Source organism: Geotrypetes seraphini, chromosome 15 (genome assembly GCF_902459505.1).
Source record: "Geotrypetes seraphini chromosome 15, aGeoSer1.1, whole genome shotgun sequence".
Lineage (NCBI taxonomy): Eukaryota > Metazoa > Chordata > Amphibia > Gymnophiona > Dermophiidae > Geotrypetes > Geotrypetes seraphini.
Window position 1 is genome coordinate 7,989,032 of NC_047098.1, and position 20,706 is coordinate 8,009,737.

The 20,706-nt window shown below is 41.8% G+C and overlaps 1 protein-coding gene across 1 annotated transcript; it reads left to right on the forward strand.

The window, feature by feature from the left end:
• Positions 1-195: 195 nt before the first annotated feature.
• Positions 196-11,293, forward strand: CASP9 (caspase 9). The gene is made up of 10 exons (XM_033922119.1): positions 196-350; positions 1,809-1,947; positions 3,069-3,276; positions 3,870-3,925; positions 4,372-4,548; positions 4,703-4,792; positions 6,183-6,330; positions 6,937-7,119; positions 7,227-7,336; positions 10,617-11,293. The coding sequence occupies exons 2-10, from the start codon at positions 1,816-1,818 to the stop codon at positions 10,716-10,718; spliced, it is 1,206 nt and encodes a 401-aa protein (XP_033778010.1). The 5' UTR covers positions 196-350; positions 1,809-1,815; the 3' UTR covers positions 10,719-11,293.
• Positions 11,294-20,706: the final 9,413 nt, after the last annotated feature.

The window sequence follows — 20,706 nt, forward strand, 5'->3', positions numbered from 1 at the left end:
ACCAATGGCAGAGCAGAGAAAACATGACAAAGAAAAAGACACCATAAGGAAGGCGGGATCTGTCGCCCTGGCAACTACAACGACCAATGGCAGACAGATGAGTTCAAGAAAAAGACGCCATAAGGAAGGCGGGATCTGTCGCCCTGGCAACCACAACGACCAATGGCAGACAGATAAGACTGAGCCAGACCAATGGTAGAGCAGCATTTTGCCCCGCTTCACTTCCGCATTGCCAGCTGAGAGGAAAACTATTTCCTGGAGAGACGAAGAGAGAAGGAAACTGATGGAAGGAGGAAGTGGGGCGACAAAGTTCACAAAAGAAAGAAGGGGGGGTCAGGAAGCAAAGTGCTGTGAGTACCCAGAAGTCAGGCCCTGGATGGTTTATTTTGTGCATTTTCTTTTGGGCGATGCTTCCCACAAAATGAGGGGGTGAAGTACAAAACGCAGAGATGCCAAGTTGCCCTGTGTGGCTAATCCTAACATTTGATTTGCATGCCAAAGCAGAGGGGGGATTTTGTAGTGACTCATCCTGCCCTTTGACATCAGTCCTGCAAGTCCCACAATGCACCTCGATGGGGTGATCAGAAATACAGGACTGCTCAGAGGCCAGCCTGGAATTGGGTAACTTAGCATTGCTGAAAATGCTAATCTTAGATGGCAGATAAGGACACTAGGTGGGTGGCCCAGCTGATCTGCACAGTTTTTCAGGGTTTTTTTGTGGTGCCTAAGAATAAATTACAGTCAGGAAAATGAACAGTTAATTAGAACCTGTGGATATCGGTAGGTTTATAATTCTCCCAAAGTAGCGATACAGAGGCATTATAATATATTTAGTCTTGTTAACCATCCTTTTAAAATACAGTAATTCCTAGCATCTTGTTTGCTTTATCGGCTGCCGCAACACATTGGACGGAAGGCTTCATCATATTGTCTACAGTGACATCCAGATCCCGGACAGGGAGGATCTAGTGAAGGAGGGATCTAGTGAAGCTTGAGGAATGGTCCGGAAATTGGCAATTTGGATTTAATGCTAAAAAAAAAACAAGGTCATGCATTTGGGCTGCAAAAATCCAAGGGAATGGTATAGTATAGGGGGCAAAGCACTTCTGTGTACGAAAGAAGTGTGGGACTTGGGAGTGATTGTGTCTGATGATATCAAGGTGACAAAACAGATAGAAAAAATGACAGTTAAAGCCAGGAGGATGCTTGGGTGCATAGGGAGAGGAATGGCCAGTAGGAAAAAAAAAAAGAGGTGATAATGCCGTTGTATAAGTCTCTGGTGAGGCCCCATATTTAAGTATCTCTGTGGCGTTAATGTACAGGTGAACCTTAATTTGGTTTTTTGGATCAGTCCCCTCTAAAATGTTTCACTTTGCCTGATCTACCTCTCAGTTTGGGAGATGTAAAAGGAGGCAATTAGACAAGGCAAGTCCCTGTAGGGCATGGAAACCTGGAGAGGTTAACAATGGATCGCTAATAGCGCTTCTGGAAGTTAACGTTAAGTGAGCTCATAGTTCACAACTTCTAATTTAGAAGGACACAAGCATCAAGGGCCACAGCTCAAACTAGAACTTCTCCATGTTCAGAACTTCAAGCCTAATCTATCTGTTTAGTCAAGATCATTGTCATTTTTGCAGCGTTAGACAAATCTGAGCCTTAATTTTATCCAGCTGATAGTGACTGTAGCATCGTGGTTACGACGGCACAGACAACTCAGCTGATTTTGCTAAATAGTTGATGCTACATCACTTTTTCTTTATTATTCAACCTTTCTTAATAACAGCAATTAACATATGTCTTATTCTCAGGCCCAGCATGGAAGAGTCCCAAAGACGCCTCCTGCAGCAGAACCGTGTGCAGTTTGTGAAGGATTTGGAAGTTGCTCCTCTCTGGGACCTGTTGCTACAAAAAGAAATCTTTTCTCAGGATATGATTGAGGAAATCCAGGTAGGGGTAATGAGTCTTTAATGGAGCACAGTCTCCCCACACTTGTATGGGGTTGGGGGGAGAGGCCATTCCAGACTGAAGAATCATTATTCTTGCACCAAGTTAGTCTTTTCCTGATACCTGCAGTGGAATGCCTTTTTGTGTGGAGAGAGGGAGCCAAGCTCTGCCCCCAAGATAATACCACTGATTTTAATGTTACACATAGAACACAGGTAGACCCTTGCCAAATGAAAAAAATGATGATTGAAGTCTACAAAATCCTGAGTGGAGTAGAACGGGTACAAGTGGATCAATTTTTCACTCTGTCAAAAATTACAAAGACTAGGGGACACTCGATGAAGTTACAGGGAAATACTTTTAAAAACAATAGGAGGAAATATTTTTTCACTCGGAGAGTAGTTAAGCTCTGGAACATGTTGCCAGAGGATGTGGTAAGAGCGGATAGTGTAGCTGGTTTTAAGAAAGGTTTGGACAATTTCCTGGAGGAAAAGTCCATAGTCTGTTATTGAGCAAGACATGGGGGAAGCCATTGCTTGCCCTGGATCGGTAGCATGGAATGGTGCTACTCTGGGAATTCCGCAAGGAATGTTGCTACTCTTTAGGGTTCCAGAATGCTGCTATTCTGAGATTCTAGAATGTTGTTACTCTTTGGGGATTCCGTTCTAAACAGAAAAAAATCAATACTTAATAGCACCGTGATTGCAGCCGCTGGGTGTTATGCTACACTTGCGGCAGTCTGAAGATTCCCAATTAGACAGGTGTGTTTTTTACCAGCATATAATATAAGTTTGCAGACGTTATTATCAGAATTGTTATATTTAAGAAGTATTGTGCATGAAACTGAAGGAATAGGAAAAGCTCAGCAGAACAAAAAGGGAGCCTCTTCCCACCAGCTGGACTTAGTGCTCAACTGACACCCTGGCAGTCCACTGGATCAGAAGCTGGTTGAAAGGCACCAGATGGGAGCTGTGCATGTCTACTGGAATCACAAAAATACTGAGCATTCTAGGGCTTCACAGTGCCATTGGGAGAATGGTATAAAAAACTGAATGAATAAATAAATATGTATGAAACAGCCTGTAAGATCTTCAAATGTCTGACTGGTGCTCTTTTTCTTACAGCATGCAGGCACCCGTCGAGACCAGGCCAGGCAGCTCATCATAGATCTGCAGACACGGGGTAGGCAGGCCTTCCCTCTCTTTCTGGCATGCCTAGAGGAGTCTGGACAGACCGAGCTTGCAGGTATACTGAAGGAAGGTTGTGGAAACCAGACAGGAGATTCGCTTCATATAAGTCCAGTTAAAATGCACAAACCTGATGAGAAAAAAAGTAAGTATAAATACAGGCAATCAGTCCCCTTATCTTCATAAGGAACAGAGCTAGCTTTTTTATGTTTAAACAATTTTAGGGATGATGATTGATAACATATAATATGAAAAGCTACAATCCAACACAATAGGTAGAGAAATACTGAGCAAGAAATAACGAGGCAAAACTGCTTGCCTTTGGACAGGGTGGCACAAGGATTAAGAATTCCTACCACCCCAGGTGGACATACTCAAAAGTCAAATTAGGACAGAAATAGCCCCCCCACCCACCTGGATGTGTACTAAAATAAACCAAAACTGACTCATAATCAAAGACCTACTTTAGTGAGGTAATATATGATGTCAACGGCCCCTAAACCAGCTTAAATAAATTACTGTGCCCAAAACTATCGGTATTCATTTTTTCATATCTATAGCTGGAGCACAAATTTGCCCACCAGAAAGGAAAATTTAGGCGGTCATAGTTCTTCTAATTTCAGTTACCATCCCAGTCATGACAAGAAAAAGGCGGCATTTATAACGATCCATAGGGGGTTTAACATGTAATAACGTTCCACATATGACCACCAAATCTCTCTATCTCTCTTTCTCAAGGTTTCACAGGTTCTGGTGAAAATCGTATTAGAGAGGTGAAGAGGAATGCTGATAAGGTTTTTATTCTTTCTTTTGTATCTGAGACTTATTAGCAGTCACACTTTTCTATAAACCTCTGGCTAAGGGAAACAGAAGTGCAGGAGGTCTGGACGATGTGGCCGCAGAACTGTAAAATCTGAGTTGCTGTTGGTTCAAATCCCAGCTTTGTGCATTTCATTCTGACCTAAAGTTCCTTAATGGCTCTCATAGTGTCACATTAGAAACCATCACAAGGGTCACTGCCAGTTTGAAGGGCCACTGGGGTTTTTTTTCTCACAGGGTCACTAGCACCCCAGACCATTCCATGCTTGATCTCCTGGGTTAAGGTTAGCTTTCTTTGGTTGGGTTCTAGTAGATTCCACATGATCCTCTCCATCTTAGTCATTTGGGTTTGGATTTTATATACGGGCCCAAATCATTATAGATTCTATCTGATTTTATTTTTCTTCTCCTCTTGTAATAGGATTATATTTTGACCAAAGACCCCTGTGGCCACTGTCTTATCATCAACAACGTGGATTTTCTGGAACATACCAACTTTCCCCGCCGAAAAGGTTCCGACATTGACAGTGAAAAACTGGAGAGGTGCTTCCAATCATTTCATTTTGATGTTTTGGTTCACAGAAACCTGAAAGGCCAGGTAACTATTTGACATACCTGATCCTTGCCTCCCCTGTGGCCTTCCTGCTGCCTCTCATTGCGTTCCTCTGTGATCCTTCTGCTGCTTCCTTGCCTTTCTCCATCCTCCTTTCCCTCCCTCTTTGGTGATTCCTTGTTTTCTATCGTGGCTGCAGGAAATCCATAGGGAGCTGGAGAAACTGGCTGGGAAGGATCACAGCCATTTGGATTGCTGCCTGGTGGCCATTTTGTCTCATGGCTGTGAGGTAAGGATAGGAGATTGGCTATTCTGTCTGATGGCTGTGAGCTGACGGCAGGGAAGAATTTTGGTTTGAGTTCATGCTTTTTACAGGTATTGGAATTTAATCTCTGACCTGAAGAAGGTTCTGCCTTTGAAAGCTAGTCAAAAATGTATTTAGCCAGGTAAAAAAAAATATTTTTCTTTTCTTTTCTACTTATTACCTTTTTAAAAGTGGAGAAACATGGTTAACAGACCTTTGAATCCATGATGAGAAATTAAAAATATATATATACACACACACACACACACACATATACATGTGTACATATATATATATATATATATATATATATATATGTGTGTGTATATATAGATATATATTTTTTTATTTTTTTAATTTCTCATCATGGATATAAAGGTCTGGTAGCCTTGTTTCTCCACTTTTAAACGGGAAGTTCTTTTGAGACCCGCTAGGAGGCATTGAGTAGCTTGAAACCTCATGAGTAACCTCCTTTTTTCCGTTCGTTGATATCTGTTCCAAGCGACAGTAGTTTTTGTGAAAGTGTGTTTTTGTGATCAACTATTTTTCTTCATGTGCGACTTCAATGAGCAGCGCTACAGCATGAAGTTTCGTTTTAAATTGGGTAAGACCACTACAGAAACTTATGAAACGTTGAAAGTGGCTTCTGAATGCATTCACGCTTCAAAAGTGGTCGTGAATCAGTGGAAGACTATTTGCGAACTGGAAGACCATCAAGCTCAACTGATGATGATCACGTGGATCAAGTGAAGGTTCTTGCGCATGCTATTCAGTGATTAACTGTTAGAGAACTGGCAGAGGAATGCAACATCTCCATTGGTTCATGCCACAACATTTTAATAGAGAAGTTTGGGGATGTCTTGCATTGCGACAAAGTTTGTTCCATGGTTGATGACCAACGACCAGAAGAACAACTGTTAATTTTGCTAAAAAAATATGATGATAGTTCTTCCCCAGCCACTTTACTCTGCTGACTTTTTCTTGTTTCCTAAACTTAAATCCATGCCAAAAGGAAAGCGGTTCGACACCACTGAAGACATAAAGCAAAATTCAACGCAGCAACTGAAGATGCATTTAAGGACTGTTTCCAGAAGTGGAAATGACATTGGGAAAAGTGTATATGTAGAGAAGGGGAGTAATTTGACGGGGACCCAATGGAATAATTTGCAAGATTTTTTAATAAATTTTGATAAAATCAGTCTTGGAACTTTCTGAAAGGACCTCGTATATGTATGTGTGCGTATATATAATTTTGTTGTTGTTTATTTAAAGAAACGTATCCTGTGCTAGCCACCCATTCTAGACAGGTTGAAAGCTGCTCTCTTTGGGGGTGGAGTGTTTCCCTAGTGTTAATAGATTGTTTTGCTCTCTTCAGTCTCGGCATATCCAGTTCCCCGGAGGTGTGTATGGGACAGATGGAGTTCCTGTCCCAGTGGAGAGGATCGTGAAGTATTTTGATGGGCTCCAGTGTCCAAGTCTGCGCGGGAAACCAAAACTCTTTATCATTCAGGCCTGTGGCGGAGGTGAATACAAGACCACAAGAAAAACGTTAGACTGCCTGCGGGTGGTTTTTTCAGCAGCGTATCAGACCGATGAAATACTCGCATACTTTTATGCGAGATATTTTGTCAAACCAAGAGCAATCCCTTTTAGATTTCCAACTTATCAGTGCCACCTACTGGTGATCACAAGCACACCCCTGATGAAGGCTTTCATTTAGAAGCCGAAATACAGACCATGTCGGGGTCCAGCTATAAAGGACTAAGGACTGTTTATTAGGCGCAAATGATTTTATGTATATGTTTTAATTGTTTAATTTTAATAAATTCATAATTGTTCAGAAGGCTGATGTGAATAGTCCCTTCCCCACTTTTTCTCGTGTTCTAGTCTTTTATCCATGGGATTGTATTTTCCTTTCTGTTGTGGAATATTTTGGAGGTGAATACAAACCATGTCTTGGTAGCTTTCCATACGACAAAATAATTTTCAAATCCAGTCCTCTCGGTTATAAAGTACTCTGCCTTGATGAAACAGTCACAGATTCTTTGCTGCATGCCCCTAAACATGTATGTGAATCGATTGATGCTTGAAATATTCTGCATCTGATGTGTTGCTCTGGGTTTTCGCAGATCAAAGGGACAAGGGATTCGAATTAGATTTGGCTGCAGAGAGTCCTAATAGACATCAGGGTGATTCTGTCCAATCAGATGCAACTCCATTTAATGTATCTGCTGGAAGCTTTGACCAGCCTGATGCGGTTGCCAGTCTACCCACCCCCAGTGACATCTTAGTGGCCTATTCAACCTTTCCAGGTAGGTTGAAGTAGAAGTTGAAAGGCATTCCTGTATTCAGGAGGTATCAGAAGCATGCATTGCAGATTTAAATGGCAGAAGCTCATCTGATCACTTGTGTTTTGCAGGTTTTGTCTCCTGGAGGGATAAGGAGACGGGTACTTGGTATGTGGAAGCTCTGGATAGTGTCTTCAGACAGCACGCGGTATCTGAGGACCTGCAGACGCTCCTTGTGATGGTAACTGCCTCCTGTTGATTAATCTGCTAGACACACTCCATGTTAATCATTTGTTTTGCCTTTTCGCCAATGACCCTCCATTCTCTCATAAATGACCCTCCATGCTCTGATGTGTATGTTGATGAACGAGACAAACAAACAGCGAAGGAAGACTCTGGTGCTCAAATGTCTTTTATTGATTTAATTTGACTTGACACGACTATGTTTCGGCCCCAACAGGGCCTGTTAAAGGAGTCTATTAGCAGGTTGATGTATTGCCTGCTATCTTCTTACAAATATCTTATATCACTGTTTAAAATGTAACAATTGGCTCTGCGAGCAGGTGTAGCGAGTCATGATAGAAAAGCTGGCCTCGTATCTTAAGTATAGAATTTCCTCCAAATTTGATTAACGAGACTACATGCACAGGCAGAAAAACTGTGCCTATGTTTTTGATTAAATGTTTGCTTATGCTACTTTCTTTATAAAGGTAAATTATTAAAACATAACCAACATTAATATTAAAAAACAAAGGTTTCTGGCAAACCATAAATGCTCACTGTCTCCCTCAAATTGTGATGCCCATAGTGTCTGTTCTTTTGCACTGTGTTCATACATGCCAAATTTATAATTCGAACCATAAAATTTAAATAATCCTCTTTGATCTCCATAGTCACATTCAAGAGTAAAATAAATTTCTTTCCAGACCACAGTGCAGTAATCTCCAGATATACAAGTTCAACCCAGCTCTCTTTTTTTCAGGAATCTGAAGAACAGAAATCACTTTGGCACAATGTCACTCACTCATAAGAAGTTTTATAAATATTGTACCAAAGTGATATTCATAGTGGCTCTGTGGATCCCCAAAGAAAACAGAGCCAAAACATCAGTGTAGGGTCGAACCAACGTAGGTTACCATTTATACTTGTACCCAAGTACCGTGTTTTCCCGAAAATAAGCCCTAGCATGATTTTTGGGGTAGGTCTTAATATAAGCCCTTCCCCCCAAATAAGCCGTAGTTAGATCGTCCCTGAAGCCCCTCCTGCTGGCCCACTGCGCAGCCAAACCCCGCTGACCCTCCTACCGTGAGACTGACATACCTCCCTCCAAACAACAGCGTCTGCGGCACTTTAAACAGGCTGCTTCATGGCCTTCTCCCGCGAGGTTCTACCCTTTGCTGCATCACTGATGATGTCATCAGCAACGTGGCACAGGGAAGGCCGCGAAGCAGCCTGTTTAAAGTACTGCAGATGCTGTTGTTTGGAGGAAGGTATGTGGGTCTCACAATGAGAGGGGCGGCAGGGTTCTGCATGGGGGAGGGATGGGAGGAAGAGATAGAAGCTGTACAAATGTTTTGCTGCACAGGGGATGGGAGGGAGGGATAGATAAATGCTGTACAAGGGTTGTGCTGGCATGGGGGGATGGGATGGAGGATGGGATAGAAAGATGCTGCAGAGGGAAGGGTGAGAGGGGTGGAAAGATACTGCACATGTTGGGGAGAGAAAGGAAAGAGGATTGGGGTGGAGGAGTGGAAGGGAGAGATTGTACATGAAAAAAATAAGACATCCCCCCAAAATAAGCCCTAGTGCATTTTTTTGGACCCCAAATTAATATAAGAGGGTGTTTTATTTTCGGGGAAACACGGTATCTATCTGTACAATTTTATAGCAGCCTTTTTCAGCATCGAAAACATGCTTTATACTTGGAAAATACGAGTGTTCTTCAAAAGGTTTCTGCATTTTCTTTCCTTTTTTTAATTGTTAAGTTTTCAAATTACAATTCACAAGTGAAAATCTTGTTACAGGAAACACAGAAACAATAAGTTTAAGGTAAATATAACTGCTAACAAAACAAAGAAATATCTTTAGCTAAGGCACTCATTATATTCTATGGAGAATATCAAGGAAAAAAAAAAATTCCAAGAAAAGGCAATAATGTGAATCACTTTTAATTTCTATATCCCAAAATTATTCTTTAATGATCTTCTTTAGTTCTAGGAACTCCTTCAAATGGTCTGGAGGAAAAAAAAAGTATACTTAGTTCCCAAATGCATTTTCATATTTTCACGGAAAATGGTTGGGGGAAGGAGAAGTGGCAAGAGGGCGTGTCATCGAATATCCGTGACGAGTTGGTCAGGCAAAACAAGGTGATTATGTAGCAAAGTGGTGTCATTTGCTTTTGAGAGATTTAATAAATAGTGGGTTGTTGTTTTTTTTTAAAGTGCAGAAACTTTTTGAAGATCCCTCGTGCATTATAGAATTGTCCCCATAGACAGCAGCGTTCTAATGTTTTTACATGCGTAATAAATTTGTTTACCCAAGTGAAACAAGAACCTCCCCCTTTTTGAGGTTAAAAGCAGCAGGACTTTCATTTTGAAATGTCTGCATTTTCTGGGCACCTCCATTTCTGTTTATATGTGCCCAGCACCTGGCTTCAAAGCAAGTGCTGAGTTCAAAAGTACCCATCTTCCTACCAACTATGAATTCTCAACAAGAACCTTGGCAGGGCCTGTAAACTATCTGAGAACTTTGAAATTTGCCCTTGAATGTTTTCACAGCTAAACAGCACAAAGTCCATCTAGTCTGCCAATTTTAATGTCTTTTTCCAATACTGTAATCTTTACTTCATTTCCAGCTCCTTATCGTCCATGCCAGACCTGTCCAGAAAAATATGTTTTGGAATGGTCTGGCAAGATTCAAGGAAAGGATATTTAACAGATAAATCCATATGTCTCCTTCCTTATTGTCCATACAGATCAATCCAGAGCCCACTCTGGCAGGATTCAAGGAAAGGACATTTACAAGTAAACCCAAATTTCTCTTTCCTTATTGTTCATGCAGATCAGTCCGGAACTTACTTCTCTGGACTGGCGTGGCAGGACTCAAGGAAAGGAAGTTAGCAATGAAGTCCAAATTTCCTTTTTCTTCTTATTTCCACGCAGTTATACTTTAATTGCTTTTATTCCATACTTTTTATTTATTAAATTTCTAACCTAGTTGCTCATAATTTTACATGTTCCAAACAAGAACAATATAAAAAATTGGTATAATACTGTATATCTAATTTAAAACAGAACGTCTATGTGATAAGTGGAAAAAAAAAAGCCTAATTGCTTCCATTGAAAATTCAGTTATCCAATGAAAAATCACCTGTTAACCATACATGTCTTTGAGTATCTACTGAAGTCTAAATCAGACAATGTTCTTGAATGCTTCAAATTTAGAAGTACATGTAAATATGCTATCATTAGACAGTAAAATATTTCATTTTTAACTTTTCTGTTCCACTTAATTTTATCCAGGTAGCAAGTCAAGTGTCGGCAAAAGATACCAAGTATCGGTACAAACAGATACCAGGGTATTTTAACTATCTTCGTAAGCGATTTTACTTTAAGACATCCTGAAGTTCAGCGATCTCTCACCAACCATCTGCAAATATACTGGTACAGCTGTATTGAATGGTACTGATCAGAGAGCCCTCTCGATGCCTGGAATGGTACCAAAGGGTGGAAGGGGAACTGCTACGCTTCTTTAGTTATGTCACGGCTGCAGGAACTGAATTGAACAAGGGCTGCTTGTGAGGCTGGAGCATTGAAAGATCCAGAACATATGGACTGCCAGGCTCTGGATGGACCAAACTTTTAAACTAGGATGCTTTTTTCCTGTGTGTGCAGCTGAAGATATAAAGAGCCTTGGCTCGGACTCCCACCAATTCCTGGTGCTTGAATGACAGTATGAGTACAAATTGCCATTCTTGTCTTAAATTTGGAACAGTTTGATTGTTCAGACGTGTATTGCCACTGCTGTATTCTCTTTGCAGTGGATGGAAAAGGCTGTGAACTTTTATTTTTTTCTTAGTTCCATGAATAATTGTAAATTGAATTTGATGGTGGATGCTTGTAATAATTTTTATATCTGCTAGGGATACAAGACCCAACATGGTCCGCGTTTCGACAAAAAGTCTTCTTCAGGGGTCCCTGGGGGTCCTATAAAGGTGAGTACGTGGGAAACAATTGTGTGGTGAGCTGGAAGTGAGACACTGCTTGCATTTGCAATGGAAAGCTCACCACACAATTGTTTCCCATGTACTCACCTTTATAGGACCACCAGGGACCCCTGAAGAAGACTTTATGTCGAAACGCGGACTGTGTTGAGTCCTGTATCCTAGCGGACTAGGTCCTTTAAGGCTCTTATGTGGATGATTTATTTTTATGTGGATGGAACTATTTTATGTGGATGATTTCAGTGTACCTTTGGAACTTTGACACTTTCAAATAAAGTCCATTTAGGAACATCATCACTCCACAGAGTTTTTTTGGTGTTCTCAAGAGTTAATGTGCGGCAGTTAACCTCAAGATGTCTTCCATGTCATTTAATTAAACATGAAAATTACCGCAAGCTGACTGTTACTGCAACAATTAACAAGCGTTGTTAACACCTGGTGCTGCTCAGTAAAAAGGTTCCGAATGTTTAATTTGAAGGTTAACGCATTTAGCTGTGATTGACCACCACGTTAAGTTAATACATGTTAAAGCCTGCACGCATTAAATATCTGATGCGATTTAGTAAAGAGAGCCCAGCGTGCATTAGGAACATTTTCACTGTTTAATTTCCAGTTGTTGCTGAGATGTTTTAAAAGATTGGAAATTCAGGCACGTTTTATATATTTATTTGGTTTTCTAGCCTGTCCTCCCAGAAGAGCTCAGAATGGGTTACAGAATTACAGTACGGGTCACAGTTATACATTTGATCGTTTCCTTGGTGTGCGATTACAGGTACAGAAGGTTAGATAGTATTGAGGCCTAGATGAAGGGTGAGTGTGAGTGAAGAAGATAGAAGGCTATAGTATAAGAGAACTTTAGTTAATCAGTCCAGTTTTCGCTTTTTACATCAGTTCAGGTAACAGTCAAAGCCAGGCTTTCTAGAGGGTGGTCCCAGCTTTAGAATGACACGCGGACAAATTTTTCCCTGTCCCCGCGGGGACTCATTTTCCCGTCCCAACCCCGTGAGTTCTGTTCCTCTGAGCTCCGTCCTCATCTGCACAAGCCTCAAACCCTTGAAAATCCTAAGTAGCAACATTCTAGAGCTCAGATTGTGATGTCATAATGCCTCATTCCACCAATGCCTAAGCTCCGTCCTCATCTGCACAAGCCTCAAACACTTTCAAATCCTAAGTAGCAACATTCTAGAGCTCAGATTGTGATGTCATAATGCCTCATTCCACCAATGCCTAAGCTCCGTCCTCATGTGCACAAGCCTCAAACGCTTTAAAATCCTAAGTAGCAACATTCTAGAGCTCAGATTGTGATGTCATAATGCCTCATTCCACCAATGCCTAAGCTCCGTCCTCATCTGCACAAGCCTCAAACACTTTCAAATCCTAAGTAGCAACATTCTAGAGCTCAGATTGTGATGTCATAATGCCTCATTCCACCAATGCCTAAGCTCCGTCCTCGTCTGCACAAACCTCAAACACTTTAAAACCATAAGTGTTCAAGGCTTGTGCGGTTAAGGCTGAGCTTACAGGAATGGGGCAGGGACAGGAACAGCGACAAAACTCACGGGGATGGGGCGGGAAAATTGAGTCCCCGTGTCATTCTCTAGTCCCAGCTACCACTGGGTAATAGTTTGCATAGGAGGAGGTTGGGAATATACTGTACAAAGGAGGCAATACATAGTTGGAGACATCGTTAATCAGTGACGGACCAAACATTACCATCGCCAGATCTGTCCAAATATTTGTCAATTTACAGAGCTAAAACATTTTGTAGCACAGAGGCTGCCACTGCTTAAAAAGCCCCACATGTAGTATTATCGGGATTAGGTCTCTGGAGGTGAGGGCAGGATGCATTTAGATGATTATTTATCTGTTAGCTGGAAAGTACTATTTTTTTTTTTTTTTTATAAGGATAACCAACAAAACAGACTGAAACCAAACTAAAATAACCAGAAGGAAGGAGCTTGTTTCAGCCTCTGTGGTCAATGCTTCTGTTTTTTTCATCAATCCCAGACGTGAAAGGTTCTGCCGCATCTCTGGCTTTGGTGGTTGGTCTGGGCACTTCAGTGGCTCTTCCAATTAGTTGGCAGCAATAGTCTGCAGAAGATTTAAAAAAAGAAAAGTGAGCGAACAGAAACCAAAGTGGGATCAGCAGGTAAACGGCAAAGCCTAAGGGACAGGCTCAACCAGCCCTGTGTTTGCTCCATGGTGAGCCTGACCTTGTAGCTCTGATCCACTTAGGGAAATCAGAGCAGGTCTAGGTGAACAATAGGGTCCAGTCTGTCCCTTGTGAGCCAGGTCAGGGCTTCCCAAACCTATCCTAGGGGAGGCCCCAAGTCAGTCATGTTTTCTCATACACAAGGCTAAAAAACAGAATTCAAATTCTGTAGATTTGGTGCACTTTCTGGGCCCCGAATAAAGAGAAATTAAAACTAAATTGTAGATCTGAAGCCGTACAGGGTGTGGCCTGCTGTTACAGTTTTTTATACACTTAAACCTGTAATTTTTTTTTATAGTGACCATGTAAGTTCAGAAGAAAACTTCAACGAACCCTTCCTTAACATTTGGCAGAACCCAAATTGCCCTTACCTGACTAATCCAGCTGTTGAAGGCTGAGACCCGGCTAAAAACAGAGGGCTTCTTGATGTAATTACAACCCATAGAGGAGCCAAAGCTGACGACGCCATGAACTTCCCATTTCCCACTGGAATTCTTGCAGTTCAGTGGTCCACCAGAGTCCCCCTGTACAGATAAAGTGATAATGACGTTAGGGGGGTTCAGCTTGTGGCATGGATGTTTCAAGTTTCAAGTTTATTTATGGCTTGATATACCGACCATCACATGTATCGGGACGGTTTACAATAGTAAAAATCAGAAAAATCTAATAAAATTTAAGATTTAAAATAAAATAAAAGGGGGGAAAAACTAGGACTAAGACAGATTAAGATTTGTTAGAAACGAAAGGTGCTAGGGGATAGGGAAGTTTTAATTACAATATGTAAATAAAAATAAAAAGGAGAGGTAGAGGGATAGGAAGTAACAAGAAGGAAACGGGGGTACACATTTTCCAAAAAAATAGTGCTTCCATTAAGATCTCTAAGTTTTAGGCTCTAAATGTAAGAACATAAGAAGAGCCTTATTGGGTCAGACCAATGGTCCATCAAGCCTAATAGCCCGTTCTCACGGTGGCCAATCCAGGTCCCTAGTACTTGGCCAAAACCCAAGGTGTAGCAACATTCCATGCTACTGATCCAGGGCAAGCAATGGCTTCCCCCGTGTCTTTCTCAATAACAGACTATGGACTTTTCCTCCAGGAACTTGTCCAAACCTTTCTTAAAACCAGCTATGCTATCCACTCTTACCAAAACCTCTGGCAACGTGTTCCAGAGCTTAACTATTCTCTGAGTGAAAAAAAATTTCCTCTATTTGGTTTTAAAAGTATTTCCCTGTAACTTCATCGAGTGTCCTCTAGTCTTTGTAATTTTTGACAGAGTGAAAAATCGATCCACTTGTACCCGTTCTACTCCACCCAGGATTTTGTAGACTTCAATCACATCTCCCCTCAGCCTACATTTTTGGCTGGAAAGTCTTTATTGTACCTTCACTGAATGATAGATAACAGTGCGGATAGCGCCACCTAATGAGGTGACAAAAACTGCCACATTATCTGCTGCATATAGTGTAGTTCATGAGCCGTTCCTATCTTGTTATTAATTGTAGGACATATTCCTTATCTATATCTTGCTTCCTTCTGCTTTGAAAGTTAACATGGAAATTAGCCTGCTCTTTCTTGCATTAAAAGCTAACTTGTCTTAGTAAATAATCCTCACTCAGATGCCCAAGATCTGATTGAGGCGTTTACAAAGCAGCATAAATATTAAATGATACGTATGAGATACTGGGAAATTCAGAAATTGTGATTAACAGTATAGGTCTGTGTTTCGAGTGCAACAATTTTTAATGTGTATTTATGACGCAGAATTTGCGAAGGGCAGTTTGTGTAATTGGTATCTGAATCAAATTGAATCTAATTCTCAGTCTTGTATAACGAATCCTCTCCTTAAAATAGGAGCTTGATTCGGTTTACATAATTAGATCACAAAGAAAGATCCATTAACATTAATTGGCGCTATAGCCTAAAAAGCGATGAAACATGGCAGTTTTTAAGATTTTGCGAAAGATCTGAAGAGATAAACACATTCAGTATAATGGGGAAAGAATGTAACTCTACAAGTAGCATTACACCACAGCATCAGTTCTGGTAAATAGTAGTAGTAAAATATTTCTTCACTTAACGTATAATTAAACTCTGGCATTTGTTGCTGAAGAATGTGGCAAAAGCAGTTAGCTTAGCAGGGTTTTAAAAAAGGTTTGGCTAATTTCCTAAAAGTTCATAAGCCATTATTAAGATGGATTTCGGAAAATCTACTGCGTATTCCTAGAATAAGCAGTAAAAAAATCTGTTTTACTCATTGGGCTCTTGCCATGTGACCTGGGTTGGCCACTGTTGGAGAAATAGGATGTTGGGCTTGATGGACCTTCAGTCGGTCCCAGTATGGCAGCTCTTATGTTCTTATGCTAACTATTTTTGGCAGTACTTAGATTCCAGATGTTTTGAATGTGATCATTCCACATGACTACACCATTTTTACGTAGCTGATGACAGAGCGCGCCAAAGAGTGACTGTACTAACGTTGCAGCTGGAGGTAATGCCGTCACCGCCGGCGCAGACCATATTGGTTTTCACGCTGCTACCCCACCAGTCTGAGCGGGAACAGCTCTTATGATCCACCACCAGCAGAGGTGCCTGTTGCAGGTCTTTTGGAGAGGCTCCACCAGCTGAGAAAATTACAGAAAGGAAAATGAATAAATAACCCTCTTCAATCTATTCGCATGTACACAAGAGGGAGGAAGGTGGTTATAGGAGAACAAAAGTTGAGGAACCCTGTTCTATTTTCAAGTTTCAAGTTTTTATTAAAATTTGATACAGTCGCTTATCCAATTTCTAAGCAAGATACAAATTAAAATATAATAGGGAAAACAAAACAAAATAAAAACAGCGCCAATAACAGGATAATTAAAACAATTTTTTAAAAACCACATCAAATAAATGGCGTACTAATGGTTGACATCGTTAACAAACATGAAACAAAAAGGAAGCTGGGTTGGAATTACAAATTATATAGGAAAGAAAACCGCATATGGGACAAACGAGAGGAAAAGGAACACTGCTACTTGTTTCTTTAGAGGTTTTTGAAGAATAATAAGAGTGAAAAGTCAAATGTTGAAAGCTACTTAAGTGGGTCCTCTAAACGGTCTTACTGGAGCCGGAGCCATTGCTCTCTAGTGACACCTACTGGTCCTGGTTTGTGATCTACAGTGAATCAACTAAAAAGGGGGTGGAGATGGGTGAATGATGTTCCCAACAGGACCTACTTATAATAAAATTTGCAGTAATTGAAAATGGCAGCGAAGTTCCAAACTGCTGCAACTTGTGACAGTGTAGAAAAATAAAAAAGGTTGACGCCTGACGTCCTTCTCTCATCCCTCCCATGCACGTCACCTTCACTCCTTTCCCCCCCCCCCCCACCATACCTCTAGCTCTTCACCGGCACAAGCAGCACCTCCAATCTGCTGCTCGTGCCAGCATCGGTCCTCCCTCTGACATCACTTCCGGGTCCGATGCCTAGGAAGTGATGTCACAGGGAGAGTCAACACCACCGTAGTCAGCAAGTGCGTGATGCTGATACCCGCTGGGAAAGTTCAAGAGGTACAGGGCAAAGGGAAGGGGAGCGCACGGTGGGGAAGGAGTGAGAGGATCAGAAAAGTGGGGTGGGGGAGGGGCACCGCCACCGCAGGCGTCTCTCACCCTCGGTATGTCACTGTTTCCAGGTCTACATGTCTGGCACCTACCTTTGATGTGAATCGCACCTCCATAGGCGCTTTATGGCCGCTAATGCCACTTCCAGAATTATCCACGCCTGCAGTGGCATTAAGTGGCGTAAAGTGGCTACGGAGGCGCCATTCTGGTGCCATTTTATAGGCACTGGCCTTGAAAATCAGTTTAAAACATCATTTAAACAAAGTTTTTCACTGAGTTTGGACAAGGATGAGGAAGAGAGAGGGAGAGAAGCTGGACCCATGGAGGAAGAGGTGGAGAGAGAGAGATGGGATGCAAGGGGGAGATAAGATGGGTAAAAGTGCCCTATCTGGGGAGACGAGAGAGATGAGGCAAGGGAGAGATGCTGACCCTGGGTTGGAAGTGCGGGAAAAAGAAGGGAGAGTAACATGGTATTGGGGGGGGGGGGAACGGGACATAGAGGGTAAATACTGAACATAAGGGAATAGGGACAGATGGCGAGGAGAGACAGAGGGAATAACTGTGCCCCAACAGTTAACGCAGAGGTTTTCCATGTAACATGCCTTAACTTAATGTTAACCCACATTAGGCAGAACACTTCTTTATAATGTACGACATTCATTTTACAGAAATTAAAGGGATAATCATAACCACTGCACTTTTTAGCCCAACAATTTTAAAATTCTGTGCAGCCACGCCTGGGGTGGATTGCATCATAGCGCAAGTCCAGACTGACCTGTACTGTCGTTCAGAAGATAAGTCGTGATCATCTCGTAACTGATGTCGGTACTTACTCTGCAGTCGTCCCCAGCCTGTCACATAGCAGGCAGTGTTATGGGAAAGGATGGTTTCGGCAGGAGGGATGCAACTGGGTTGAATGGTGTTACTGAAGCTCACAGGTTCAGCCAGCTTGATTAAAGCGATATCATTCCTGGGTTTGAAATAAATTCAATGAAATACTTGTGTAATATTTCTAGACGGCAAGATGAACTGTTTTTCGTATGATATCAAGGTAGTGGATCTCTTTAAACGTGCTGTTTTAAATAGTTTAGCCCTGTGTTTGAACAAAAGAGCACTCTGTGCCACTTATAGGGTGGCATTGAAGAAAGCCAATAAACCTGTGGGCACTGACCCCCAAATCGACTCCTCCACTCTGGGTCGGAATTTTTCCAGAGGAAGACATTCCCCTGTTCAGCCCCTCCTGAACCCAGTGCAGGGTCTAAATCACCTACTCTTGTTTTGGGCCTGTTCAGTACTTCTTGCACCAGACATTGTTATTCTGGACATTTATTTGGGCCGCCCTCAAAAGCGCTTCCAGCCACAAGAATTGTGAATATTTAGGAGCATGAAAGGTATTTACGAAAGGGCGCTGAAATTTAGGCACTAGGATGATATACAGTACATTAAAATTCTTTAACCGGTAATGGCAGTTGTACATTATAGACTGCCAATATTAAGTCTAACTTTAAGCCAATCAAAAGGCTGATAGAAATGATTGCGCCACCTCTAGGCAGTTCGGCGCATAACCGCTAGTATTTTCTCTTTGACGTTGTAGTTCTCCCCCCTTTCCTGTGGTGGCAGTTTAGTACGTCCCACTACTTTTTTCTCCTTCTACTCTTTTTAGACTGTTAAAAAAACACAGCCTCCGTCATTGGCCAATTCCCGACTTCAGGCTTTTCAATTTGCTGAACCAGATGTCTAGAAAACTTGGATTTGCAGCATCACATCCCCTCCCTGGCCATACTCAAGTCTTACTCAAAATCCCACTTATTTTAAGATTGCTTTTAATCTTCAATCTGGGCTCTTCCCAGCCAATTGTAACCTTTATTGATTTTCTAAGCAGATAAAAAGTGCAAACAGCACTTGCATACTTGCAAATTACTAAAACAAATAACCCATCCCTCCTTCCCTCCCTGGATGTGGGTGCAAAGAAAACTTAATCTAACAAATTACTACTCATTAATTTGTTTAACAAAGGACTCTAATGGACTCCAAATTTCTTTAAAGTTTTTACTTTTCCCAGATTCTTTCGTAACGATTATATAAGCAAAGTGTTTCCCACCAAAAGATAAAATTTAAACGGTCCAAATTTTTCCCCTTTCTAGTGATCAATTGAATGGCCAGCCCAGTCATTAGAAGAAGAAGTTTACTTTTATGTTTATCAATTGGACTATTAGATGTTAACAATGTCCCAAATAGAATTATATCATATGACAACGGAATATTCACTCCTAGAACAAAATTAATTTTTCCCCGAATTGACTTCCAGAAGTTAAGCACTATCCAATTTTTGCAATCGAACTAGAGTCCAAAATCTTCTATATAACAGAAAAAAAATTTGCCTCATAGATGCTGAAGCTGTACAACTCATTCGTCTATTAACCAGGAGGTTTACATCAACATGTACATAATATTCAAATACATCTTGGCTAGACTGTAAGCTCTTCAGGGAAGGTATAATCTTTTATGTGCATCTATACAGAACTGGATGTGTCTAGTAGCACAACAAAAAATTTTAAAAAAACAAAACAGTAGTAAGAAATAATAAAGTATTTCAATTATTACCCTTGAGAGAGTAGGTTGGAATTCCATTTTGGATGGACGATGATCTTCGCTGCGCTAATTGATTTCTCTCCTGAATCAGAAGCACCTAAGGTATGTTTTCCAAGCTGCACTCGGTAGACTCGAGAACTGGAGAACGAAAACGAACGGGGAAAATGAGAAGAAAGCAGCTGAAAAGATCTCTAAATGGCTTGTCATTGGTCTAGTCTTAAAAGTACAAGCAGTGGCATAGTGAGGGGATGCGGGGTGACAGTCTGCTCTGGGCGTGGTCTTCCTAAGGGTGTGGAGGCGCCACCTCTTCCTCTCTGCCCGTCTACTCCCCGCTCCTTGCTCCTCTCCTTGCAGCGTGCGCACCCCTTGCCTTCCCCCGTATCTTTTTGGTGTGAGGTTGCTGCCCGCTTCAGCATTGGCGCTCTCCGACATCACTTCCGGGATCCATACCTAGGAAATGACGTCAAAGAGCGAGCCGACACCGACGTGGGCAGCATGCTTCTCATGCCGGAGAAGTTTTAAAAAAGTACGGGAAAGGGAAGGGGCGCACATGCTGCAGGGGAGACAGGGAAGAGGGTGGGGGAGGGGCGCCACCATCCCAGGCGCCGCTCACCCGTACTACGCCACTGGGTACAAGTAAGCGCAAGTGAAATGGGAAGGGATTTTGCTCACACCTTTTAGCAGTAAAGTGTTCCCCCGCGAATTTGCGGTTCGCGGACTCACTAATTCGCGGTATTCTCCGACCGCCTCTTCCTCTACTAAAGTCGGGCTCCACCAATCAGGAGCTGCGTGTCAAAGCAGCTCCTGATTGGTGTAGCCTTACATTAGTAACACGAAGAGGCGGTCGGAGCATACCGCGAGTGATTTTCTTCACTCGCCGGCACTCCAGCTGCCCTCTCCTGCCTTATGACAGGCGAAAAACTGTATGCACAGTTTTCTGAAATTCGTGGGGGTTCCTGGAATGGAACCCCCGCAAATTTTG